Here is a 26,471-nt window from a genome sequence, read left to right as displayed (position 1 = left end):
AAGAACACCTCCACTAAGACTGAACATTTTGATTGAACCCATTTCTTCAGCGGTGGCCCTTTGGCCTGATGTGGGTCAGGGGGTGAAACTTTGAGAGCGGGAGATAAACACACACTTCAAAGTCTTCATTCGTGAGGTAGCCCGAGTCACTAAATCAAATTAAAACCCCCAGAAATATTTAAAAAAAAAAAAAGAAATCCTCTTGACATCAAACCAAAAGAAAAACTATTAACATTTTAAATCCATTTTTACTGCAGCCCAGCTCCATTCCACGAGCCCTTGTCATTTTTTTTAATTTGATTTAGGTTTGTGAGGCAACACAGCGCTGTCCGTGCCCGTAAAATCACAGTGTGATGAATGGGATCTTTTATCTTTCTCATAAAGAGGAGGAAGACTCTTGTAAAGGGAACATCCGATGGAATCCTTGGTCCCGTCCATCACCGCCACGCATCCCTCCCGTTCCAGGGATGGTTTACCAGTGCAAATTCTTTGCATTTCCCAGAAAGCCCTGCCTTTGCTCTTTAAATTAAAGAGTTGGGGGAAGGTTTGTCGCTCTCTGTCGAGATGAAATCTGCGTCGCGTGATCAGGGAGCACTGGAGGGGTCGTAAGGGAAAGGTGTCTCAGGGAAGGAGATGGCGATAAGGGCAAGTGACGTTTCCAGCTCAGAAAAACCGGGAGCCGCCAGGGGCCACAATGCCTGTGTCCCCGGAGCCGCATCCCCCCACGTCTCCCTGCTGTCCGCCAGCCATGGTGACCAGCCCCAAAGAACCCTGGGTTCGGAGCCCATCGTCTGATGCATTTCAAATGTAATTAAGATTATCCTGTTGGAAGAAAAAATGAATCATTATTCAGGGGCAGGGAGGCCATTCAAGCAAATCAGGTGCCGTGTTTATAAAACCATTAACCGTATGCGGCAGGCCTCACAGTCAGACTTCCTAATCACTGTGTGTGAAGTAGATTAATAGGCTTGGAATTGCTTACCTTCTGTCGCAGCTACTGAGCACCAACCCTGCTGTCAGAATTTGCGTAGTAGGACCCAGGGACGGGTTTACAATCAGGGCTCGTTCTGCGTGTTAGACTTTGCCAAACATTAAATTACCGGGAATTTGGATATTCGAGCCAGGCTTATGAGTCGGAGCTCGCGAGACACTGCCTTTTCATTAATTGGTGGGAGACAGAAGCTTACCTTCCCGCTGCTGCCGGGCCCGGCCCGGCCCAGCCCATCCTCTCACCAAACAGAAGGTTATTTACCATTTGATGAATGAAGCGCCATAAGCACTTTATCAAAGCAGTAATAAGATGTATAACTTTCTGTCCTTTCGCATGGAAAGTTTCGTCTTTCCCTCGCTGAACTTACATTGTAGTTAATCTTCGGGAGCAGCCGTAGTTTGAAATGACGATAGTGACATATTACATACAAATGTGATATATCAGTGCACACTGGATACATTTTGCATACATTTTGCAAAACTTACGGTGACGCACTGTGATACGCCGTACGAGAATTTACGTGTTTGAAAGACGGTTTTTGTACTGAGTATGTTTTGTGGATTATTTTGATTTTACATGCTGGAAGGGTATGCCATATATTTCAGCTCACTGTGCATAGGTATAGCAATGACACGGTATTATATTACATTATTAGATTATGGGAATTTGGTGGTTAGAGCTGCTGCTGCTGCCGCCTTCAAATCTGACGTTTGCAGGTATGAATCCCACCTGCTACAGTGCCCTTGAGCAAGTATTTACTCGCTATAAATGTCCCAGCTCCGTTAATGGGTAAATTATCGTGAGGGAAATTATTTGGAGAAGACTGTCGGCAGCTGAATGAGTAAATGTAACGTGAGCGTGATCATACCGTGAGAGGGGTTCCCATACGGTATGCAACGATCTGTTTCGTGGGCAAAGCAAAATACGATGCACTCCTGCAGAAGTTTTCTCCTAGTTTCTTGTGGCCTTTTCAACATCACAAAGGAATTGGCGGTGATTTCAGCCCTTGCTTCCGCAAATTAAATTACACAGAGGTCACCGCACATTTTTGTGTCTAAATTGTTCTGGATAGGCTTCGCCACAGGGCAGCCGCGTTGCTCTGGGGTTGCACAAGGAAGCACATAAATTTTATGGTGTATTTCATTCCTTGCCGCTCCATCCGGCCTGCTGGATACAGGATTAAATTACACACCTGCATTGTGAGTGTAATGATCCTGCTAATTAGATCAAGTGGTTGTTGAGCTAATGTGTCTAAATATATATTCTCATGTTTTAGACACAAAGGCTAGGAACTTGTTTTGCTCTGGAGAGCAATATCCGAGTGGAGAGAATGCATAACGGAATGCAAAACAGATCTTTACCTCATGTTATTGCTTGATTTGTTTTTCTCTCACAAGGTTTCCACGTTTAGCATTGAATATGAAAATTATCCTTGGGTGAGGATTAAATTTAAATAGTTTCTCTTGCAGTACGTTTGCACTTTTCCCACTTTTTAATCTACACCTTAATAAATAATACACTTTGGGAATTATTTAGACTTAAAGTGTGTACCCAAACTGGAATATATTAGTCTGATATACAGAAATAATTGCTTACTTGGGGGTGTTTGGAGGCACTTCATGGAAGTCTGTTTAAGCCGGGCGCTTCACGGTTTACACCACTTTGTGGTATATTGCGACATGCTAGAAAGATCCGTCCAGATTCTTTGACGAAAGGCTTTTTCTGTCATCATGCTTCAGCTTCATAATTCATTTCATTCATCCATTATCAATAAGTGCTTTTCAGCTGCAGGGTCACAGTGATCTGGAGCCTATCCTGGAAGGACAGGGCATGAGGCAGGATGCCAGTCCGTTGCAGGCTGGACGCATACACTCATTGAGTCACACGCTGACATGCTAAGGGCAGTTTGTAACCTGATCATCTGAAACACACCTTTGGATTGTGGGTGGAAGCCCATGCAGGCACAGGGAGAACTTGCAAACTCTTAACAGACTGATCCAGTGTCGAACCCACATCCAGACCTACGGCTGACACTCTTAGGCACCGTGTCGCCTTTAATGCAACTCAGGATTCTAAAATACACCATTCCCTTATTCATATCTACAGAGGAGCAAAACAAGTAATGTAATAGGATTACAAACATAAATAAGGCTTTTGCTCCAGTCTCAGGGCCCCTTTTATAATTAGACAAAGCCAGGAGTTCGCCTGGGGTGCTGAAATTGAAGGGTACAGAATTTTTGATACTAAAATCAAAAAAATACGTTGTCATGTTGGAAAAACAATAATACAAGTTTTGCTTAATAATAGCATTTCACTGGAAAATTAATGAAGATCTGCCGCCTTATATATTATGTAACCATTGTATGACATCACCTCGCCGTATCTTTGAACTTCGTAGGTAACATTTTCTGTGAAGTAATCTGTTGATCTACAGTAAATAGTGTTCTGTTTACTGTCCTAACAAACTTTATTCTTGAAACAAAGATTAGTTTTCAATTCAGGTTCAGTGGTTAATCTATCCAGGGGGTGCGGTGGCGCAGTGGGTTGGACCGCAGTCCTGCTCTCCGGTGGGTCTGGGGTTCGAGTCCTGCTTGGGGTGCCTTGTGATGGACTGGCGTCCCGTCCTGGGTGTGTCCCCTCCCCCTCCGGCCTTACGCCCTGTGTTGCCGGGTAGGCTCCGGTTCCCCGTGACCCCGTATGGGACAAGCGGTTCTGAAAATGTGTGTGTGTGTGTGTGTGTGTGTGTGTGTGTGTGGTTAATCTATACATTTGTGTTCTGTGAAACTATAATGCTCACATACGTGTTATTATAAAGAATTACCTATTTTGTTTATAAATTCAAATGTTATTTTCCATTTTTATGGTCTGTATGTCTCTATATCTAAAACAAAAAAAAAATAGGGGAACCAGATTGATTCCTCCCTTGCGGTGCCAAAAACCTAGCGACAGCCCTGTGCAGTCCTATAACTAAATCTTATTATTACGATTAAATCTCGATTAAAAAGAAAACTTGTAGGTACTTATTAAATTTCGAGTATATTTTCGTTTGCTAATAGGATTTTAGCAAACTTCAGTTTGTCATCTATGTAATAGGACTGAAGTTTCCTTTTCGGCAATGACTACATACATCATCCTCAGATATCTTAAGACTGAAAATGCAGTAACTTTTATGACTTGTCTCGGAAAATGAAGGTATCCCGAAGTTAAAGAACAGCCGCTGTCCAGCGACTGAGTTTGCTAAGCTGGTAATTAATGCACAGCATAATGTAATATTAATGGAATATTGCAGCATAAAAGCCTTTCTTTGTGGACCTCTGCGGTGTAGTTTTTATTTTGAAGTAAACTAATCATCCTTTTCATTGTATTTGCAACTTGTATGTAGTCTTGATTGCATTCTTTTAAAATTGGCCCATTCAATATTGAGTTTCTCTGCACCGGTTTGCAAAATGCATCAGAAAATACAGCGGGCTTCATCAGGAGGTGAACCATAATCAATGCTTCAATAATTTGATTCACTACATCCAGTTTCCTGACTCTCCCAGCCTCAAACTGTCTCTGCTCCTTTATACATTTAACCCTTGTTTTGCCGACCAGTGTTCGGAGCTGGGGCCTCACGTCTGTCTCACTTTAAATTATACCTCCGAAATAGCGGCTAATTTGAAGTGAACCTGATTTACTCTAAATTATGAGGACAATGTAATCGTTGGGTGTGTGCAATTGGCCTGGCATAACTCTTCTTTATTACCTGTAAAACGTGCGGGTGCCTTTACAATACATGATTGAGACAGAAAAGCCTGTTTGAATGGAAATCAATCCAGGCTGCGATATATAAACCAGACATGCATTTAGCACATTTCCTTTCTGACAGTCTGATAAATAATATGCTGCCAGTTTGACTCACATACCGCACGGGTCAGTTAATTAACACTGACCACAGATTCTGATGTTCCGTCGGAAAACCGTGATTGGAAAACATCGTTTTCGGGCTCATGTTTAATGACGATCTCTCCTCTCCTTTGATCCCCAAGGTCCGTCTGTGTAATTGTGTGGAAAGACAGGCGGAACCTAGAAAACAGGGCTCCTGTTCATGACTGTATGTACAAGACAACATTTCCATTTAAGATAAAGCCCCCGCTTTTATGTCTTGAGCAAATTCCCTGTAAAGGAAAAGCAAAGAAAAGATTTTTCTGCATACTACACATGCATGATTCTGTGCAACACCTTGCATGTACAAAATGGAAATCTTGTTTTTTTCTGCATTAGCATAAGATGAGAATCGTGGCACTTGATTAATAAATATATGAAATATGTTCCAAGACGTAAAAATTCTGTTGCTGTCTATCAAAGAGAAGCTTTCAAAAGGTTTTACATCAATACCTCTGAAACATGTTTTCCACACTGTGTTACAGTGCAATTTTTTTGCATTAAAAAGCTAATTAGAATTTGCAAAATAAGGCATCCCAGTGGTTTTCTCAATGGCTGCCTGAAGTATAATTGGATATTTTCCTTATTTTTGTCACATCGCATTAATTGTTTCCTTAGCTGCAGGTCTGCTTTGTAATATGACTAGAAAATTTGGAACAGCTGGGGGTAAAAAACTAAACCAAATGATCTAATAGCTCATTTTCAGTATATTGTACAAAAATAATGCATTTAACAGCTAATGCAGCTTGGCATTCGTGTACTATATGGACACTCTTGATATTTTACTGCACTTGGTGTATTAGTGGAAGTTTTGCGACACAGGGATTTCGTTAATTGGCTTTTTCTGCTCCTGTGGAAGTGTTGGTCTCAGACAATGACTCCACTGCAAAGAGCGATGAAAACAACAATGCCTTCGATGTTCGAGCCAGACGGCTTCATTCTGTCCCATCATGCTCCGTTTCAGTTGTTGGTAACACGCAGGCTGCCTTTGATCGGAAGTGTACGGCAAAATAAATTTGGCCTATTATACTGTGCGAAAAACAAAACATTATTTATGTCAGCGTTCTGCTGTTGGATCATTGAATCTGAAGCAAAGTGGATTTCCTTGGAAGAGCTTTTCCCATGTATTTTACTTAGTTTAGGAAGAATCGCTTTTCCGAAATGTGACTGTGTAAAGAAGGAGATATTGTGAAAAAGGTACGTGAAAAATGCAGACTAATTAGTTGAAACAATTCTTATTGAACGCCAATGCTTAAAAAAATTCCGTTTTAACACTTTTAACATATTTCATAAAAAGACAACTAAACATTTGTCCAATTTTAGAACTCTTTGTACATTTACGTTACTTAATTTCGCTGACCCTTTTCTGTTAAGCTACTTACAATTATTTACCCATTTATAGATGTGGGCAATTTTTACTAGAGCAATTTTTTAGGGTAAGTACCTTGCTCAAGGGTACTACAGCTGGAGGAGAGAGTGAAGCCTGTGACATTTGGGTCCAAAGGCAGTAGCTTTAACCACTACACCAGCAGCCGCCACTTGCAACAGTCCAAGATGTACGTACAGTATATATGTTGAACTGCTTCTGCTTTCTAGTTTTGGAAATGCAGTACGTGCCTATGTGTAGGTGTACATTCTAGCATTGTTATGAATATGGAATTATTGGCGGTCACCTCATTATTTATATACCGTGGGTAAAGCCCCCTGACTTGGCAGATGTGGATTTCATGTGCAGTTTTTGTTGTGCGAAATAGCGGCTTTGGGAGTTACTCCAAAATGACTGTGATAAAAACGTGTGCGTTTGACTGTCGGTACAGTCCGTGCTTCTAAATTACCTGTCAGTGGATGAAAAATTTTTTGCTTCTAAAAAAGGAGAACAAATTTTGACAAACTTGTAGCTCGTCCTTTGTCATTAATTCTGTCTTTGTTTGGCTCCCGATTGTTGTCACCGCTGCGAAAGGATGAAAACAAGCCCAAACTGAATCTCTGGTGGCTCTTTTTAATTATCCTCACTCGTTTGACTGATTATTATTACTTTGTGCCCAAAGCAGCGGTTCATTCAGCAGAATGTCTGGCTGTGTCACATGTGTACAGTTGGACTTCACCACGGCAGTTCAGGTTGGAACTAGGAACTAGTAACTTCCTGGTTATAAATCCAGTCCTTAACCACCATACTACCTGCTGCCAAGTCCACAGGTGTTTTTTCTTTGCTGGTTAATAAGCGTGAAATTTCATCCCACCCAAGTATCTGCGCACCGAGGCGCCGCATGGAGATGCCGAAACGTCTGGAAGTTCATTTATGCTTTGGGTGAGAGGTGTCGTGTCACGGGAATCATCCGCAAGTTACTGTGCCACTCGCCCGTTTTAGCGCTTTCAGCTTGGCAGTTTGTGCACGTCTTCTCTATGACAACCAGATGCCAAAGCCATCTGATTTATGTGCATTTATTTCAAAGATGGTGGCACCTCATTTTCCGGCAGCCCGTCGCAGCTCTGGAGCACACGTGACACACGAATGGAGCATTGTGCATCGTCATCGGTGACCCTTTGTAACTGTTCAGTTGACATCAGAACAGGGAAAATTTGCGTTTTTCTCCTGTGACACGTCGCACAGCACTCTGCTCCCCTGTCATAAATCGGTATTAAATATCGTCCTGCTCAAATAGCCGATGGACCCCCTGCCACTGCCCTGTCATCCAGTGCTCTTCTTAGGCAGCACAGATGCTTCAAGGCCGCTCCTGTTGAGCCCGTCGATGTGCCTGCCACACTTTATGGACTGTGTTTAGAGCCCCTTGCTGGGCACACAGTTGGTCGGTCTCTGCAAATTGTGACCATCAGATTCCCTGTAGACTTGATCACCATGGAGACACACAGGCGTTGCATTGGGCACACTGTCAAGCAGTCTGAAAACCCGCAGCTGGAAGCAGCCGTTGCCGATCAGACCTGGATGCGTTTGCAGTAATGCGCCGATTGGCACATCAGAGCCAGTAGTGTGATATTTAATTAGATTTTATTTTTACGTTAACAAAAATTTATTGTTAGCTTTGTTACTAACTTTAACATTAGTTCTTCCTTTGCCGTTGCCACTCACATGGGGATAGGGGGTCTCTGTAATATTCACGTACGTGGTTGCTTGCTCAGTTGTGCATTTTATCTTTTTTCTTTAATGAATATTTTTGACCTTTTGACAGCCTAGATCTATAACGTGCAAGTGACAAGCAACTGATTTGAAATTTAGCTCTTACTTTTCTAATCTCACTGATGTTATATTTTTAGCCACAGTAATACGACAGATGACAAGAAATAGGACTAAGCTTGATTGTGAGAGGTCTGTCCGACTGGAATTCGCAATTGCGCCGAGAAGAAGGTGATGGGCTGTAAGTTCAGCACCCGCTGCATTATGGGAGAGCGTGACAGCGATGAAGGGAGCTTGAAGTCACGCCAATACAAAGACAGAGTGATGCTCTACCGGCTGATCTCACAGCACATTAAAAGCTGCTGAATTTTTTAGGAGCACTAATTTCAAAGATGCACTATATGGTGTGTGCCTGAAGTGTTTTACCACCCTGGTCTTTTGATCACACCCGAAAGCGAGGAGGATTTGTTGATTTATGCAGAGTGGAAGCTCTCCCATTGAAGATTAATTGCAAATATAAGCGCGAGCCGCTGGCTTTGGGGCCGCTGCCCAAAACTGGCGACCTGGAACGCCGAATCCTGTTGGGTCAGTTGTATATCGACAAGTGATTTGGAACTGTGGGCTGTCGGTATCAACTGCTCCAAGCAGTGTGGTGCCCCGGGACGTAAGGCACAACAGCATCGCTCGGGGTCCCAGCTGCTACTCTTCCGTGCCACCATTAACATGAGCAGTGCTGTATCTGCCAAAATCACAGTTTTAAAAAAAAAAAAACCGCAGTGGGCAAGCACATATAAATGGGAAATGAATGTACCTGGAGAGATGCGCACCACTTTTTAATCAAAAACGGAGCTTGAGTGATTTTGGTATTTTCATATGTATAAAGTTGAAGGGTGTCATGCACAAAAAGTCTGGGAGTTGTTGGACCCACATATTTATCTGGATTTTTTTTTGCGTGTGCCAGTTGAAAACTGGGTTTGTACAGAATCCTTTTGCGAATGGAGGGAGTTACGGTTGCTTGACTCTCCAAGGCCAAGAATCTAATGTAATGCTCTTACTAATCTCATTCAGGGGGTTTTGAGATATTTCTTGGCTGCCTCTTTTAATTCTCCAAGTCTATCTGCTGAACATCAGAAGAGGTTTTTAATAGACTTCAGAAATATTCTTATTTAGACCACAGTCTTTGTGTGAAATTCAACAAAATTTGGAGTGGTTATAAAAGGGTTCACTCCATTACTGGCATACCGAAGTCTGAAGTACAGAACTTTGATGCACTAACGTTGGAAAAATGGTGATTGCTATAAAGGAACACTTTACTGGGGTGCTCAGTACCAGGTGCTTGTCATCCCATTTTATTCTGGTGTGTATACACTTGGTGTGTGGTGTGTGTTACATTTTGTAGTATATAGATGGGTGTATGATTCTGACCACTTTAGCGTTGAGTGTCTACCGCTGTAGGTCACCCTGAATGAAGGTTTCAGATAAACAGTAAACAGTCATCATTGTTAATCGCTTTGGAGAAGAGCATCTGCTAAATGAATTAAGTGGAAAAACAATTCTTTTCTGCAACAAGAACGACGTTTGTAACAAATTGCTTAGAGTTTTGTATTTAAATTTTGTACGGTTAATTAGTGTAATAAAGCACTGACGTGTCTGAAGAATTCTTTACTAAGGAAATAATGTCTTCAAGAATTCTTTTGGTGAATTGTTCACATTAGTTTTTGTGCTGATTCTATGATGTAACTAAAATGCGTATTTAGGCATTTTTCAAGTAGATGAGCAGGAAATGTTTTCCCTCTGTTTTACTCATATTTTCTGTAAAGAAGTGTTTTCCCACCCTGGAATTGTAAGCTCTGCAAAAAAATCATTTGATAATTTCTTCCATATCAGACCTCTCTTACTGAGGACTAATTGCAAACATAAAGTCCAGCTACTAGCCTGCAGCTCTTGCCCTGAACCACTGTTTTTAGGACAGAAGTGATAATTCTGCTGACTGAGATAAATGTGTGTCATTTTAAATATGGTAAAGAATACCATGATCAGTTCAGTAAATAAGCCTAGAAGTATAAAAACCAAGAATAAACACGTAAAACAGTCTAGAGCGTATCGTAATAACTCCCACCCTCACCATAAAAAAGCAAAGTTTGTATTCCTTTTTTTGTTTTGTCATACTTGAGTAGCATGATTATTTTATGCTTGAATGGCTGATTGGGTAGTTTAATTAAATAAGTTCCTCTCACTGATTCCATATTCCTCCAGTTATCTGCCACTATACATATGTTATTACAGTGTCATGCCAGGGTAACTAGAAGGCAAGCGAATTAAGTTAATTTGAGGAACAGTGCAAAGCAGCAAACGCTTACACTGTAAGGGGACACAGTCGGCCCTCGGAGTTGTCCTTTTTCAATGTTACTGCATTGTGCTCTGATCTAATGCCGTAATGCTTTAAATGAACAGTTAGACTGCTGTTGTATTCAGCATCAGTGTAAGTGGCAAAGGTGACAGATGGTGAAATAAATCCCAAATTACGACAGTTACGACTTCTTATGCCAGCACGCAACTCTGGTTTGGTGAAGGACGTCTTTTTGGACTTAACGTATTTACGTGTTCCCTTTTCGAATCTTGTATGTGCTCGTGTGGGTGTGTGTTCCTGGGTGATTGCATTCGCCTGGAGAGGCAGAAGGAGTGACGGGAACCGTTTCTTCGGGACATCTAACCAAGGCCTTTTCCTCGTCCCGCATGGACGCTGTCACGCGCCTCTCTCTGCTGATATAAATCAATCGTTCCCAGACTCCCAGCAGGCTTTGATTTGGAAGCGAGAGAATCTCACAGATCTTCCCTGTCCTAAATCCGATTTGCACCAAGACACGGATTCCTTCCCTGCTAGGAAATTAATGAAAAAAAGGGAGGCATAACAGTCTGTTAGATATGGAGCGCTATGAGAAAAAAGCAGCATGGAGACGGTGGGTGTTAGATTTGCCTTTACTTGTTTTCATTTCTTTCGAGATAAAGCAAGAGAATGCGATGTATCCCCACCAGGCAAGCTTAGGCTCTCCTCATCTATGCGAGAAAGGGGCTAAAAAAGCAGATTGTATTTATAAATTAAGATTAATGACGTAGGCCTGTGTCTTCCTTCGGGGCTGTGTAAGCCTTTCTTTGCGGACCATTTGCACCATAAGGACGTGAGCTCATGAGCGTGAAAAACAAATAGGAGCTGTGTTTTCCCTCCGTGAAGCTACGCGCCATCTGGTCGGATGGTCCAACATGTCCGTTTTGTCTACAAGACGGCGGATTTTGGTGGCGTCCGGCTAGCCTCGAGGTCCCTCCCAGCGGAGCGTGCCTCTTTAGTGCTGGCAGCACGAGAGGTTGGCGGTCAAAGCGTTTGGGATCACGCCATCGAGCCAGCAGAGTGCGGGCGCGAGCCATCGCTGGTTTGCCTGCGGGAGGCAAGCAGGTCCAATAGGCTAGACCTCTCATGGGTACCCTGGAGCATCATCAGCCTGTCTCTTGCTAACCACTAATCAATGAACACATCCGAAGGTTGAAATAAAGGCAGCATTATATGCAAGGCCCATTTTTCTTATATTTTTTTGCTTAGATGTGGACCGAAACCATGGGAAAGCGCCCATGCTGGGCCAGCTTCAGGCTGCCCGCTGTGGCCGTGCAGGATGTGCTGCCCCTGTCGTGTTGCAGAAAACTGATACGTGTTTCATCACTTGTCGGAAGCAGCACTGATAATTCTGATGAGCTAGAGATTGCGAAGCCTGGATTATTATTATTATTCTTATTATTTGGTCATAGCTTGTCACATTTTTGGATGTTGCCTATACAGCTGCTTATTGACCAAAGCAATCCAAGTTACATTCCTTTCTCAGGTACAACAGCAGGGTACACTCAGTGGAAATTCAGCCCATACCCTTGTGGTAACAGTTGTGATTCTCCATTCTTGTGCCGCCCAAGTATACAGTCCCTCCCAAAATACCCAGCATATTGCCCGGTACTTGTTGTTATGGCCACCGCATGCCGATATTCTGTATATTTGTTAAAACGAGACAGATACTAAAAGCAGGGTGGCATCATAGTTAGCGGGAATGATGTGTTTCAACGTGACTTGCACACAGAGCCCGGGAAACGGGAGGAGATGGCGAGGAATCAGATGCGGAAAAGACGCACTGGCCAGGTGGGATTTTAACTCCGCCGCCTGTTTTTTCCCCAACCGTAAAGTGGAGGGGCGGTGAGCGGCGCAACACTTGTAGCTGTCCTCTTATTTTATGTAGGTTGTCGGAAAAGCAAGATATCGCAGATGCTCTTCCTCGGTAAAGAAGCGTCCAATTAAAGCACGGCCTCCTCCGAACCCTGGCTTCGCGCGTCCCAACCGAGCGCAGACAACAGACGCCAAGCCGGGGTCCTGCTGGCTCCTTTTCCATCTGGCTGCGTCTTCAGCAAGGCCCACATTTTCTAATGCCCCAGCAGTTTGGGGATAAACAGATTATTTACACTACGACTGCCAGACCGATATGCTTTTTTGTGATTAAGTACACTGGGGGGGAGAATAAGTAAAACCTTTATGACAACTAAAATGGATGAGAAAGCCTAAAACGTGTTATCCTCGGAAAAGCCCTTTAAAAGATATTTCCAACCGGTTCTGAAAAAATATAGAAACATCCTACTTTGTCAAAGCTAACGGAAAGAAAACAAACGGAATAAGTGCTGAGTACGTAGTTAATTGCAACTATGTCGGTTTATAGTTAATTGTAAGTGTGTTAGTTAATTGAAACATTGCTAATTGTAACTGTTAGTTAATTGAATAGTTAATTGTAACTTTGTCAGTTTATTGAAACATTCTTAATTGTAACTGTTATTTAATAGAAACATGGTTGATTGTAATTGTGGTAGTTAATTGAAGAATAGTTAATTGCAACTGTTAGTTAATTGAAACATTGCTAATTGAAACCATGTAACTATGTATATGTTGAATACATATAATTGTGTCCCTTCATATTTTTTTATACACTCATTTGCATGTGTTCCAAAACATTCAGGGCTTCATATTGTAAAGATTCAAAGGTAAAACAGCAGTGTACAAGTCCACTCCTCCGATGTGCACCACGCTCGCAGGTTACAGCATCGGGAGGCTACTAAGAACCCAACCGCGGATCGAAATCGGTACCCGGTCTCGGCCTTACCCGTAAATGTTGACCACAAATGAGGCAGACGTTGGATCTTCTTTCGGCAGACAATCAGATCTCGGCTGCAGAAAATCCACAGCGGGAGTGTAAAAGGGAGCGGGCACGAGGCCTGCAGGCGGTGGGATGGACTCTTGGGAATGACTCAGTGGAGGAGGAGGATGTCTCCGCAGCCTGTTGGGGTTGCTGCGGGACGTTAGATCTGCCGTGCTGCGTGCCGGATGGAAAGACCACCCACCCGCTTGAGTGCGCCGACCCACTCCCTCCATTCAGCGCTATTGACGTTTAGTTCAGCGGGACAATAAGGCCATTAACCTGAGCGGCGAGGGGGTGGACGACTCCCCCCCCCCAGGAGAACAGTGTTTTTCACTGATGTTGGCAAAGTCTGATAGCGGGAGTGTGTCTGCTTTTACCGGAGCAGCAAGGAGCCGTTCTCATTTGTCTGTACCGTAATGTCAACGTTATTTCCGTAAATATCATTATGATACCAACTTCGCAATGATTCCTTCCTTCCTTCATTCATTCATTACCAATAACTGTTTGTCCAGTGCTGGGTCACGGTGCTCCAGAGCCTGTCACACGGAAGAGCAGGGTGCAAGGCTAGTCAAGGTACTACTTCGAGGTAAGATTGTCCTCTTAATAATAACAGGACAGCAGTGTTAGGGATATCAAAGTGTGATATGGGTTAGCAGATCTGTTTTGCCAAGACTGGCACAGCTTTGGTTGAAAACAAAAGTGGAACGCAGTGCACTATGTTCGCTTTGACTACTAAATTATTTCCTTTCGTTTATTTGTTTTAGCTGATGCTTTTCTTCAAAGCATTGCACGGTGATTTACCTGTTTGTACAGCCGGGTAATTTTTTTTTGCCGGAGTAACTTGCGGTAAGTACCTTACTAAAGGGTGCTAAACGGAAGGCGGGATTTGAACTTGTGTGCTCCGAGTTCAGAGGAAGCAGCTTTAACCACTCCAATAAATAGTGATTTCCTTTTAATTGACTTGGGCACCAGCGGGGTGTGCTGTTTACCACTGTCTCCTTCCACTCAAAGGACCGGGGTTCAAATCCCCACTCCGGCAGTACCCTTGAAGAACATACCGACCCTGAATTTTTTCACAAAATACTACCTAGTCGTATAAAGCCGTCACTTTGTCGCTGTAAGTCGCGCTGGACAAAGACATCAGCTAAAGGAATAATAAATAAAGAAAGAAATAAATAGCTGTGGTGCAGAGCCCTCCTGATGCACAATTAAAGCCACGGAGAGATTTCAGGGCCTCGGTCCGTAAGGTCGGAGTCCTTCGGAGACACCATTAAAGAAGCTGCGTGGCCCCTATTACAGGCTCCTGCGTGAAAAACACAATCGCCATCTGTTTCCAGAGAAACGTTCCCAACCTATAAATGTGTGAAATTCATCTGTGCGCCGCCGTTCCCTTTTAAACATTTGGTTTCATGTTTCCCTGACACAGACAGTAACTTTTATGACAGAGGTACCGGAGGATGTTTTATAGTAATGAATTCAGCAAGGGCAGGACGGACCATAAATCTCCCCGGGAGACACTTAGAAAACACGGTGACGGCAGATGAACATCAGGCACTTACTTCATTTTGTTCCTGACCATAATGTGACAGGAGTGACACATCCTATTACTGTAGGCACCGTGAGCAAATACCACGTTATCTCGGGCTCTCCTGCTGCGTTGCGTCCGGGCGGCGTTACATCTGCCGAATCTCGACACGGCAGTCGCGAAGGCAGAGGAGGTGTCCATCGGAGCCGAGGACGGGAGCACGTGACGACGTGCGGTCTCGCGCCGCTCTCGCCCTCAGCCTCAAGCGCAATCAGCTTTTCTTGTTGTCTGGCTGTCGGGGGCCCCGTCTGAGAACGACCCGACAACGCGTGAAAAATTCAAGCCGCTCCTTCTCGTATTGCTTCGCGCTAAATGCCAAGCTCCGAAGACGAGCGTGTCGGCGCATCCGCTCGTCGGACTTCCTGCTTCGTCCGACACCCTTGGATGGGGGCGGAAGGTCTCGCGTCACGCTCTCTCGATCCCGAGCGGACAGCTCGGCGTGATTTCGACGCGGTCCAGGTGTCCACCGGCCGAAAAGGACCGTGCTCCTTTGCCCGCTCATGCAACGTGATTGCAGTGATCGCACGCGTCGCCATCTGTTGAAAACACCCTATAACAGTCGTCTCGTGTCGGTAATAAAAGAAAAGTGGCTTTTTAAGATGGGTGTTTAAGGTCAGCGGCGGTGGAGTTAAAGTTTCTCCGTTTGGTCGATTGTGGGAACGGATTACGCAGCAGTTTCATCATTTGTTGGCCTTTGTCTTACTTTGTTGCAGTTTAAGTGCATCCGGAGTTAAGAGTATTTTAAGCGCAGGAGCGATAGCGGCCAAAGCAGGAGCCCGAGGACCCGAGCCTGACTGACACCTGAATCGCCAGCTGAGCAATTAAGGGCCGAATGTGGGTTAGATTGCGGGCTCAGCAGCAGCGCTTCCCTCGTAGACTGGGCCCGGGGACTTCCGCGTTCAGAGGTTACCGCTACGAAAGACAGATTTCGGCAGCGCGGTGGCACAGACGGTAGCGCTTGGGCCTCATAGCGTCTGGGTTGCGCGTGCACACATGGGTTTCAATATGGCTCGGTCTGCGTGAAGTTTCCACGTTCTCTCCATGTCCTGCTGGTTTCCTCCCCCGGTCCGAAGATGTGTTTCGGGTGAGCCGGTGATGTTAAATCGTCCCTTGTGTGTGTGTATGAGCGAGAGAAGGATGCGATGGATGGGTGTATCCTGCCTCACGCCCAGTTTTTCCAGATTAGGCTCTGGACCTCCGTGACCCTACACCGGACGAGCAGTTATTGATAGTGGGTGAATGGATGGATGAGCGAAAGGCACCGTGTCCATGAGCCTTTCAAGCTGTCGTGCCCTGGAGCAAACCGCTTCTTAACTCTTGACGGCAAAAAGCCCACCTCAAGAGGCCGAATTCACCGTAAGCTACGCACGTTGTTTCCGATAAAAGCATCAGCGAATGAAATGGATAAAAAAGAGCACATTACGGTCGTTGAAAGTGTCCTTTTATGTATTTAGTAGGAAATGCCTCTTTGCTTCTTGGTATAATGAAAGATGGTTATGTCTTTGCGCACACATATATCTATAGAGGGTGGCTGATGGGCTCAGGTTGGGCCGTGACTAGAATAAATAAACAAGTAACAGAAGGAAGCCACACTGTGAACGCCGCGCAGGTAACTGCCACTTTGTGAGTCTAACCATTTGAGCCGCCATGTGCCCCCGCCCTCGCACCATTTTCTTCATGTATCATTTATGTAGTTAAGGCAAAAGCTGCACCGCAGTGCTTATTGCAGCGGAATGCATTACAATGGAGTGACTTGTCGGGTAATATGTGCCGTGCCAGTGATATGAGGCACGATGATGCACTTTCCATGAATAATACATGAGCCGTACGGAGTGTGGGGTGCAGACGGGGGTTGGGGGTTGGGGGGGGGCGTTGGCACGGGAGAATGGAGCCGAGCGCCACGGAGAAGCCACGGAGAAGCCACGGAGAACTCCCTTCCCGTCCCGCTCGGAGCTCCGCCGCCCGTCTGCGGCGAAGACGCTGTCCGTGACGGAGGGTTTGGCCGCCCGCCAGCCTGCCGCCCCCTTCCCGCCGTCGGCCTGTATTTCTCATCCTCCCCGACTCCCCGGTGCCCTAAATCAGCCCGGCATCCCCAGCGACCGTGACACGACACGATTTACTCCGCAGTGTCACTCGCTGATCAACTCACTTAAAAAATAAAAACTTGCACAGCGTACAGTCGCGGATGAATATTTGATCATTTTTGTGGAGTGTGTTCTAGTGTTTCGATCCCTGCCCTCAGATCCTTGAGGGAAGATTAGACGATATATTTTTAAAATATTAACAGTACTTTGTATTTGCCCCATTGCTCTGTAGTCCTGGCGTGTTCGCTTAACCTCTTTGCTCTAAATAAGTTGTTTAGTGCGCAGAATGAATAATATTAACCGCCGTCTGCGCGTGCCGTGAAAAGAAGAGTGTTCTGCGAAAGGCTGATTTTTGCTTCTTTTCGTTCAGTCGGTTATTTGTAACGTCTGAGTGCTATAGCGGATCTCGCCGCCTCGAGTAGCTGATTATGCATTCCGCGAACTCCTCTGAAATGTAATCCCTGCGACGTGTTCAATTTGCCGAGCGCCACGTGTAATCTTCGAATTGTTCATTTGCGTTGATGAACGAGATTTGTTTTCCTCGTGCCGAACAGCGTTAGCGCGTCCGCCTGGGGAAGCGGCGCTGGGACGCGGGCCAGGGGCTCGGCGTTCCCTCCGCTCGGAGCTTCTCACGGAAGGTGGTCAGTCTGCGATGTCGGTGCCAGCCTCCACCTCCTCCTCCTCCTCCTCCTCCTCCTGGCACAACAAGATGCCTTTCGTGGAGCTCCACTCCATGTGGCCGTAAACACGCCGAGGCGCGCGCGCACACACGCACACACAGGCGCGAAAACACACGCGGAGATCCGTCGCTCCAGACCCGATGCAGTCTGTGACTCCTGCTGCTTTCCGCGTCTTCGTCCAAAAACAGAGCGCTCTTTGTTTGTGACCATTGCGGTGCACGAGCGCGATGCTTTTCTCAGCGACGTTTTATTACTATCAACCGCTCGCCGAAACGAGCTGGTTCAGGGCTGCAGGTGTCAGGAAGAAACTCCACTGCGCTCATCATCAGCGCTTCGCACCTCTCCCCGCCCCCTCCGGCCCCAGATCCGCAGGCCTGTGTCTGGCGGAGCGGCCGACTCCCACTAATAAATAATTCAGAATGATTGTGATGGGCTGGCAGCCGTGACAGCCGACGTAGCGCTGCACTCCTCGGATAATGCGCCATTTCCTCCTGATTAAGCTCATACATTTCAGCCCCTCTTTGTAACAAATGGAATTTGAATTCACTTTGTGTGTGTTTGTGCGTGTATGTGTTTGTGTTGGCAGGATACAGTCGGGGTCTTACCTCAGCACCGGCTGGTTTACGCTCATCCTGGCTAAGGACATGTGCAAGGAGATCCGCGTCTACGGCATGATCAACAACACGTACTGCAGGTAGCCCCGCCCCTGACCCCGCCCACTTGGCACCCGCCATAGTACAACCTGTCAAAGTCTTCATGCACCTTTTCCCTAAAAAGCTATACTACACACACACACATACACACATTGTCTGAATACAAATTCAACAATACAACCAAGAATACAAATGCTCATACATATATATATATAAATATATATGTGTGTGGGTGAGCGGTGGGCGCAGTGGCGCTATGGCCTTGGCTGGGTCCCGCTCTCTGGCGGTTTTGGGGTTCGAGTCCCGCTTAAGGTGCCTTGCGACGGACTGGCGTCCCGTCCTGGGTGTGTCCCCTTCCCCTCCAGCCCTGTCCCCTGTTGCCAGGTTAGGCTCTGGCTTGCCGCGTCCCTGCTTGGGATGAGCGGTTTCAGACTGTGTGTGTGTGTGTGTGTGTGTGTGTGTGTGTGTGTGTGTGTGTGTGTGTGTGTGTATGTCTTTAGTTATATAATTCCTTACATTATAGGACCTTTCACACTCAGCACTTTAATGTCATCTACTGGAACGTGCACCACAACACACATAGCAATGTTGCTGCAATGTGTAATATATGTAAATTTTTTTGTTTTTTATCATTTTGCAGAGGTCCTCATGAGTCAGTTGTAGTACCGTTCTAATATATCCACCCATTGATCCATTGAGTTTCATTAATTCTTCATCCTGATTTAGGGTCCTGGTGGTCCAGAGAGAGCCTGTCCCGGAATCACTGGGCACAAGGCTGAGGAGGTTATACCTTGGCTTTTTACAAAAATTTCTTTCTGATATTCAACACCATTCTGATCCAGTGATTTTTCCACAGAATTTGTGAATATACATAAAATAGCACTAACTTGGTGCTAAGTTGGCACTCCCTTGCGAGCAGCCCCTGTTCCGTCAACGCCGCACCCTACTCCGCGCTAACTCTGCATCGCTCGAGCCCGACGTGCTTCGGACGGATGTTATTTTTTGCCCCCTTGACTGCAGGCCAAGGTTTTTAAAGCTCGTGCTCCTATGACTTGAAAGGATTTTTCCAGAGGAGCAAGCCCAACACGACCAGCTGGACAAACCCGTCACCGCAACTGCAAAGCCACCATTTGGATGCAGGGACGCTTCCCCCTTTCCAGGAAAAAGGAGCCTGCTGGCAGTTGTTTTAGGGCTCCTAATTAGCATTTACCCTTAGATAAAAGCAAAGTGTTTAACATGGGCTTCCTGGATTGCCTCGCCAGCATATTTCCATTCTTTCTTATTTGTGTTTTGTTGTTATTTTTAACTGCGGCTTATGCCAAACTGGCAGTATTACACCCCAGAGAGTCGAAGGCGTTATTATTTCTCTTATTGTTCCGAGACCCTTCTAAACTGAGATTTGCCACAGTTGGGGTGAGATGTGTAAATATCCCAGAGATTATAGAAGCGTTTCCCTCTCCTTTGTGACGAGTTTGAGGCTATTCCGTGCCAGTGGCTTCTGCAGCTCATACGGTACGTAATAGCTCTGAAACAGCGTGGAAACCCAAATCCCAGGACCACGTTATGCTGCAGCTTCCTTTCGGGGGCTGTGACTGAACAGGGTTGGAAGGGAAGTCACTCTGGATACCAGTAGGGGACAGCAGGGAGCGCAGTGGTTAAGGACACAGTCTTGGACCATACAGGCGATCCTCAAGTTATAACATAGGCAACTTACGATCACCCAGACTTGCCATCGCCCATCGAGCTTCTTATAATATTTTCGATGTTTGGTCGTAATGTTTCCCAACCCAACGACCGCTCTGTCTGCTGTGCTAAACCATCCGCTGGCTGCGCTGCTGCAAGGAACCGTATTTATTATTGTTTGGGTTTCGGCCAGCAATTCGGTGCCCAGCAGTGATTGCATGTTGTTAGCAAAACTTTTCGTTTGTGGTTCCATTCAGTTTACAAGCAAAAAAAAGGTGAGTGTTCCAGTGGTGCTGAAAAGAAAAAGCAAAAGAAAACAGACTTTGAAATAAAAGTGAAAATAACAGTGCATCATGAAAATAGAATAATAACAGGAATAATGTGGTAAATTACTGGAAAAAAATAAGCAAAGCCCTATTATACAACGTAGAATTCACGGATCTTAACTGTTTATATATCCCTGTGGGTCATATAATACAGTTTAAGGGCATTTGTGACTTACGGTGAAGTTAACTTACAGCGAGGTTGTTGGAATGGAACCCAATCGAAGATGACCTGTAGTCCGAAGGTTGGCAGTTCATACCCCACCAGGGATTCCGCTCTTGTTCAACTGAGCAGATGCTTGAACTGAACTGCTTCGGTTGTCCAGCTGTCCAAATGGTTAAAGTTTTCAGTGCTTTTTGGGTATAAACAATGAAATAACTACCGGTTACGTTCAATATTGTGTCCAAATCGGGAAGCGTATTCTCAGAAGTTGTCGGGTCTTTGTCACTTGATTCAAAAGAGCATCGGAGAGATGCTGCGGATGCGCTACTTCGGCAGGCAGGCCAGAGTCCTCCCACAACCTGGACGATGTCTCCCAGCGCGGCACGCGCTGCCAAAAATCATCGGCCCTTTGAACCGAGTCCAGCGTGCGCAGAAAAAGAGCGGGCCGGCAAATTGCATAATGTGGATGTAATACATGGCAGATGCATTTCTGAGATTAGTTTGTTCGCAAGGGGGCAATTTTCCTGTCTCAGTGTCCAGCTGGTCGTCTTCATCCCCGCCATTTTCCAAGACAACGGGCAATTTAATTTCGGAGCCACTTATTTATTTTTTTTACTTTCCCCGTCAGCCGCCTAAAAAGTGCAGGAATCACGGAAGCAGCTGCGGCTGGGGGTGGGACATGGGTGGGCGCGCATGCGCGGGGCGAACCCGTCACATCGGTCCTGTGTCCCCTCCCTTGTGGTTGGCCCATGACAGGTGTCACCTCCAGGAGAAAAGGGAATTTCGTACTTTTGTTACGTCTTCACTCCCAGCACTTAAAATTTTAATGGCGCGCATGATTTATTTATTACCGTCTTTAAGTTGTGCCATTTTAAAAATGCCCTCAACTTAGAATAATGTGGACAAAGCTGCAGCTGTTAAAATAGTGAACTCGGAAGACCGAGGTGCCCTTAATGAGCTCAGGCTGGGCTCCGTGGCTCAGGTCAAGGTTCAAGTCCCAGCTGTGGGGCCAGTGCTTCCTGATGGTGAACTGGACCCACTGTAAAAAGGCTCAGTGTAGTTCAGGTTCTCCTTTGCGTGTAATTATAAACAAGTAAATGCGACGTCACTTGGAGTCACTTGTGGTTAAAGTTCCGTGGAGCCCCGACATTTGTTCTGTGCTCAAGTAAGTACGAATGTCGTTTTCAGTTTGTTGATGCCTCTTTATGAATTCCCCACACCCCACCATCTCTCGTGGACAGGACGGTGGGCTACAAGAAAGTGCCGTACCACTACTATGAGGCCGGAAGCCGGGATGAATGCGCCGAGTACCTGCTTCACGAGAGCGCCCCCTACGGCGGGCACCGCTTCATCACTGAGAAGTCCGTTTTCGCCAAGTGGGCAAAAGTGCACCCCATGAAATTCTTCCACCCCACCTGGCTGGTTTCATGACCCAAGGAGCACCCTGCACTTCCTCTCCCCGACTTGCCAGGTGTCTGGGACAGATCTGGCCTCTCTCAGTGTCCTGTACATCCTCCCAGTCGTCTTTTCACTCTACATGGACTCACTGATGTCAACAGAGGGTCAGACTCTGAATTCCGTCCATCGCCGCTGCTGTGCGCGTCATTATCTCCAAGGAGACTGACAGCGATGACACTTGGTGCTGCTGCTGGACCAGAATGCCGGGTATGGATGGGGAGGATCTTAAAAAGACAATCAACATTAAGTGTGAACAACTTTATGGAAGCGTCTATAGAAGTGTTGTATGTTTGTAAGTGTCTTTTTTTTACTCCAGCTGTCTTTATTTTAAAGCTGTGAAAGGGTGACCTCAAGCCCAGTTCCAGTCAGGAAAGTGAAACGTAGACAGGTGGGAGTTGCCAGTCCAGCGTGACTTCATTCTTTTACTGCGATGTATGATCTTATGAATGGATTAGGAGCAAAAATGTTGAATATGGAAAAAGTCAGACTACAAAGAGATACAATGAACAAAAATCCCTCCTACAATGGACTCAAACAGTTGTGTTTCTGCCGTTATCCTGTGATTTGTTGGTCCATGCCTTTCATTTTTGAGGGAATTTTTAGGCTTTGTTTCCATATTTGTAAGTAAAAAGAGAAGTCAGAGCAGCAGCTGTATTGAAAGTTACCGGTGGAATTCGAGCCGGGCTTAAGATTTGCGTCCGAAAACTGTTTGCCCAGTTTGTTGAAAGCCAGCACAAGCCATCCAGGTTCTCGCTGTCGTCTTTCCTACTGTAGCTTCACACACGGTCGACGCCCGTCGGTCCCCAGGGTTCCTTCAGCGCGGGAACTCTAGGGGCTCGGAAAGCAGGAACGGGACCTTACGCACTCCTCTGTGCCCTCCGTGTCACGCCGCACGCCCGATCAAAGAGGCCAGGTTGGTTCGAAACCCCTGGTGTCACCAGCGTTTGAAGGCGCGTGATCTCCTTTTGCACCGAGCTGCTCTGTTACTGCCGGCGAGCGGTGAGCGACCCTGCGGTCGTTCCACCTGGCGGACTTTACAAATGCTGTGAAACTTTATTTATTTTTCGGTGTTTTTGCTGGGTGGCGGAGAGATGCAGCGTCGTCGCACTCGCGTCCCGCGGCAGAATGGGGAACGAGAGGACCGACGCTGCCGGACTCGACGCCCTTCGGCTCCAGCAGCTGTTCGGATTTCAAACTCTTCCCGTGAACCTGAACTGCTCTACGGTGTCTGTTTCTCATACGTTCACTCGTGTTTACGTTCTTCGTGCCTACTGTTTTTCTCCTTTAACCATGATTAGGGTGGCTAGTTATTTGGTCTTTGTGAGTCCATTGTTTTCCCCATTGGCTCACAGCTGCACAGTCACCAAGTGTTTTTTTCAGAAGTGTTATTGTTCCAACGTTTCTTACTTGACTCGCTCTCATCCGCGTGTCATTTTTCGTTATTCCTATGCAAACGTTCAGGACATTGTGCTGCATGCGTACGGAACCTCCCTGTGATTTTCTTTTTTTTTTTTTTTTTCTTACACCGTCTGGCAGCTCCTCACGTCCGCCTTCCTCGCTGCCTTCCGATGATGTCCGAATCCTGTAGCGGGAGGAGGGAAGGAGCGCACCTCAGCTTCCTCGGCCCATGCCAGTGTCTTTACCGCTCCCTCCGTGTTCCTTAAACCTACACTTTACGGTGATGTCTAACGTGACTTAAAACGGTTGTTTTTTTGAGCAGTCAATGGAAGGAGAGGTTGCTACACGAAGATGGGATTATCCCAGGTGCCCACGTGGTTAACGATGAGTCGCTCAGATCCTGCCCCGGTCGCCCGGGCCAGCGCTGGGTAGCTCATCTCACACTCGCGCCCGTACGGCTCCGGGGAAGCACTTCCCTGCGCCAGCAGGCCCGAGCGATTCAGGCACGCTGCTGGGTGAGGGATCATTTTCCTATTGCAGATGTCTGTTCGTTCCAGAATGGTCAGATGCCAAATGTTTTTCTCTTCTGAAGGTGATGGGTTTGTTTTGCTGAACTTCTTTTCACGCGTGGTTTGCGACCGGGAGCTTCGCAGTGCACGTCAAGTCTACGGACTGTTTTGTTTGCCGAAGAAGCATCGCGCTCGAAATTTCGTCCACTCGTTTTTTTGCTTTTTCCCACATGAAGTGACCTTGAGATTTTTTGCAATTACTCTAAGCATTTAAGTCGTTTCTCCACCGAGGTGGAATTGTGTATACGGAGGTTTTGCTGCGCGGTGGATGTGATCTTTGTGTACATTTCCGCCAAACCCTTTCCGCTCGTGTACATTTGCACATTGCTGTACCGCGGTTGGCTAGTCCTGTGTGCATGGAACTCGTATGTGTTGCTCAGCTCCATTGCCGTAGCCCTTCACATCACTCGGTCAGTATGTGCGTGATCTTGTTATTAAACACGTTTTCTATTGTGATATATGTCTCTAATTCTGCTGAAACCCTCCTCCACAACAGACGGCGCAAATTATTGGTTTCCGTAAACCAGCTGTGTTACGTGCAGATGTTTTCTGCCGTATTTTTCAACTCGGTGCAATCTGCAGGTGAGGAATTTGGAATATACCTCTGTGCTACCGAGGTGTATCGACAACAAGCGTCTTTCCTTTCATGACACGAACCTGATCCTTTTGCCAAGCCACCTTCTGGTGCAATGCTAAGAAATGCAATTATTTTTGGAGCACCGTAACATCACTCAAAAGTATTGCCTGTGAGGAAAGGAGTCCGTCTGTTTTGCTTGTTTTTATGGCGTTGCTTTGGAAACTTGTCTCTGTGGTCCATTAAAAACGTGTCGTTTGAGAAAGATAAATGTTGACGTTTTATTTCTGTATTAATTGTACATAATATTTTATGGGATCACATCTGATATTTTCTGCCAAAAAAGCGATTGGTCGTTTTATTCTGCTCCTCTGATGTGTGTGCAAGATGGAGCAAGAAGGGCCTTTATATTAACTGAGAACATAGTGTCTTCAGATGAATGAATTTTGCAGCGAGAATGTGCGTTAAACCATTAGTATTGCGACTGATGCTCGTCGTGCAAATTTCACTTGATTCTCATTAAAATGTAAATGAACCTTTGGATGACATGGGGCGAAATAAGATTTTTTGAATGCCATGTTTTACTTTACACACATCTCCTGTTTATTACATTCACATTAATGCAATAATTTTAGTATTCCCTGAAGTATTTGACTGTGGTTTTACTGACGGTATTATCTTTGTTTGTTTGGTCACGGTGGTAAATGTTTAATTCCGTAACCCTCACAAGATAATATAATATTTTATTCAGCAGCGTATGTAGTAAAGCAATTAAAATGATTTCCTCAAACGTTTTTAATTAGCACTGGCTTGGTACTTTTGTATTGATTCAGTGTGACGATCGTCAAAGACAGCATTTTTTGTTATTAAACAATGATCTGATATTGTTTACTGAAGAATTGCTATGTAAATAACTACATAGGCATTTGGCCTTAAACCTTGCTGAAAAAGAATAAAGAAACACAAAGAAATGCCGTTTCTGACCTTTTTCCTGATTTTCGATGCCAGAAATCAAAAAGCCATGAGACTGAACTCGAAGGTTTACGCATTCCTTGGCTGTCTTTATGTTTACTGGTGTATTTATTTTTGCTCAAGTAGAAAGTATAAAAAGAATCTAGTGCTGATATTGGAAGGTCTTAAATAGTAGTTAGGTCTTAATTAAAAATGCAGCCACTTTCTGGTGCTTTGCTCTTATTTTTATTTTTGTTGAAGAACGGTGGCAAAATCTTGGTAATGAGCATTGTGTGGTTTACAAAAAAAAGTCACACACTTGCAAAACATCGCTGACTTACCGTAGTCCTGAAACTTGCGGCCGGAGCTCTAGTGACAGCGCTGAGCAAAATCTGCCATGTAATATTTCAAATATTGTTTAACACGTCTTTGCTCTTGATCTTCTTCGTGAGCCTCTGCTCGCATTTTGCGTCCCTGCTCAATTTTTATTTTATTTAACATCATACACTTTGCTTTTCTGATCATCGCTCCATTTTCATTTTAAAGCACCCTTTTCATTTTGTTTTTGCTACGTTGCGTTGCGTTGTTGTTTCATGTCTGTCTCCTCGCACCGTCCTCTTTTGTTAAAGGCTGACAGAATCCTGTTTGCGAAATAAATGGATGAACTTTAATACTTTATGCTTTTGCCTTTCATTATTTTCTCTACTCATAATGGCATGACAATTTTAAGACGGTCAAAGGAAAAAAGGAAAATAAAAAAAAAAAAGCAGGTCTTTAACAAAATATCGGCTGGTCTGAAACAGTGTCCAGGGGTGCGCTGTGGTGACACCCCCCCCCCCCCCGACCACCACCACCTCTCCACCAAGTGTGATGTGTGATCTGTGCAACACGGTAAGCGATGCGAATCCAGCATCGCACAGCGAGAGGACTACGTCTGCACGCACGCACTCCACAGGCTGCTGTTTGTCCCAGAGGTCCCGGGTGTTTGTCAGGAGCCCCCTGGTGACCCTCCGCTGGTTTCTCCTACATACCTGCCACCTCCGACGCCTGCTGCCGTTCAAAGTGTTGGGTCGTCCGTTAGTC

General features: G+C 45.5%; 1 protein-coding gene across 1 annotated transcript in view; it reads left to right on the top strand.

The window, feature by feature from the left end:
* Positions 1-25,200, top strand: part of st6galnac3 (ST6 (alpha-N-acetyl-neuraminyl-2,3-beta-galactosyl-1,3)-N-acetylgalactosaminide alpha-2,6-sialyltransferase 3) — a 95,101-nt gene extending 69,901 nt beyond the window's left edge. Inside the window, exons 4-5 of the mRNA XM_018734638.2 lie at positions 18,203-18,310; positions 21,680-25,200. Coding sequence (XP_018590154.1) covers positions 18,203-18,310; positions 21,680-21,869 — 298 coding nt within the window. The 3' untranslated portion in view covers positions 21,870-25,200. The remainder of the gene's footprint in view (positions 1-18,202; positions 18,311-21,679) is intronic.
* Positions 25,201-26,471: the final 1,271 nt, after the last annotated feature.

This window comes from Scleropages formosus, chromosome 3 (assembly GCF_900964775.1).
Source record: "Scleropages formosus chromosome 3, fSclFor1.1, whole genome shotgun sequence".
Taxonomy (NCBI): domain Eukaryota; kingdom Metazoa; phylum Chordata; class Actinopteri; order Osteoglossiformes; family Osteoglossidae; genus Scleropages; species Scleropages formosus.
This window is presented reverse-complemented; position numbering and strand designations above follow the sequence as displayed.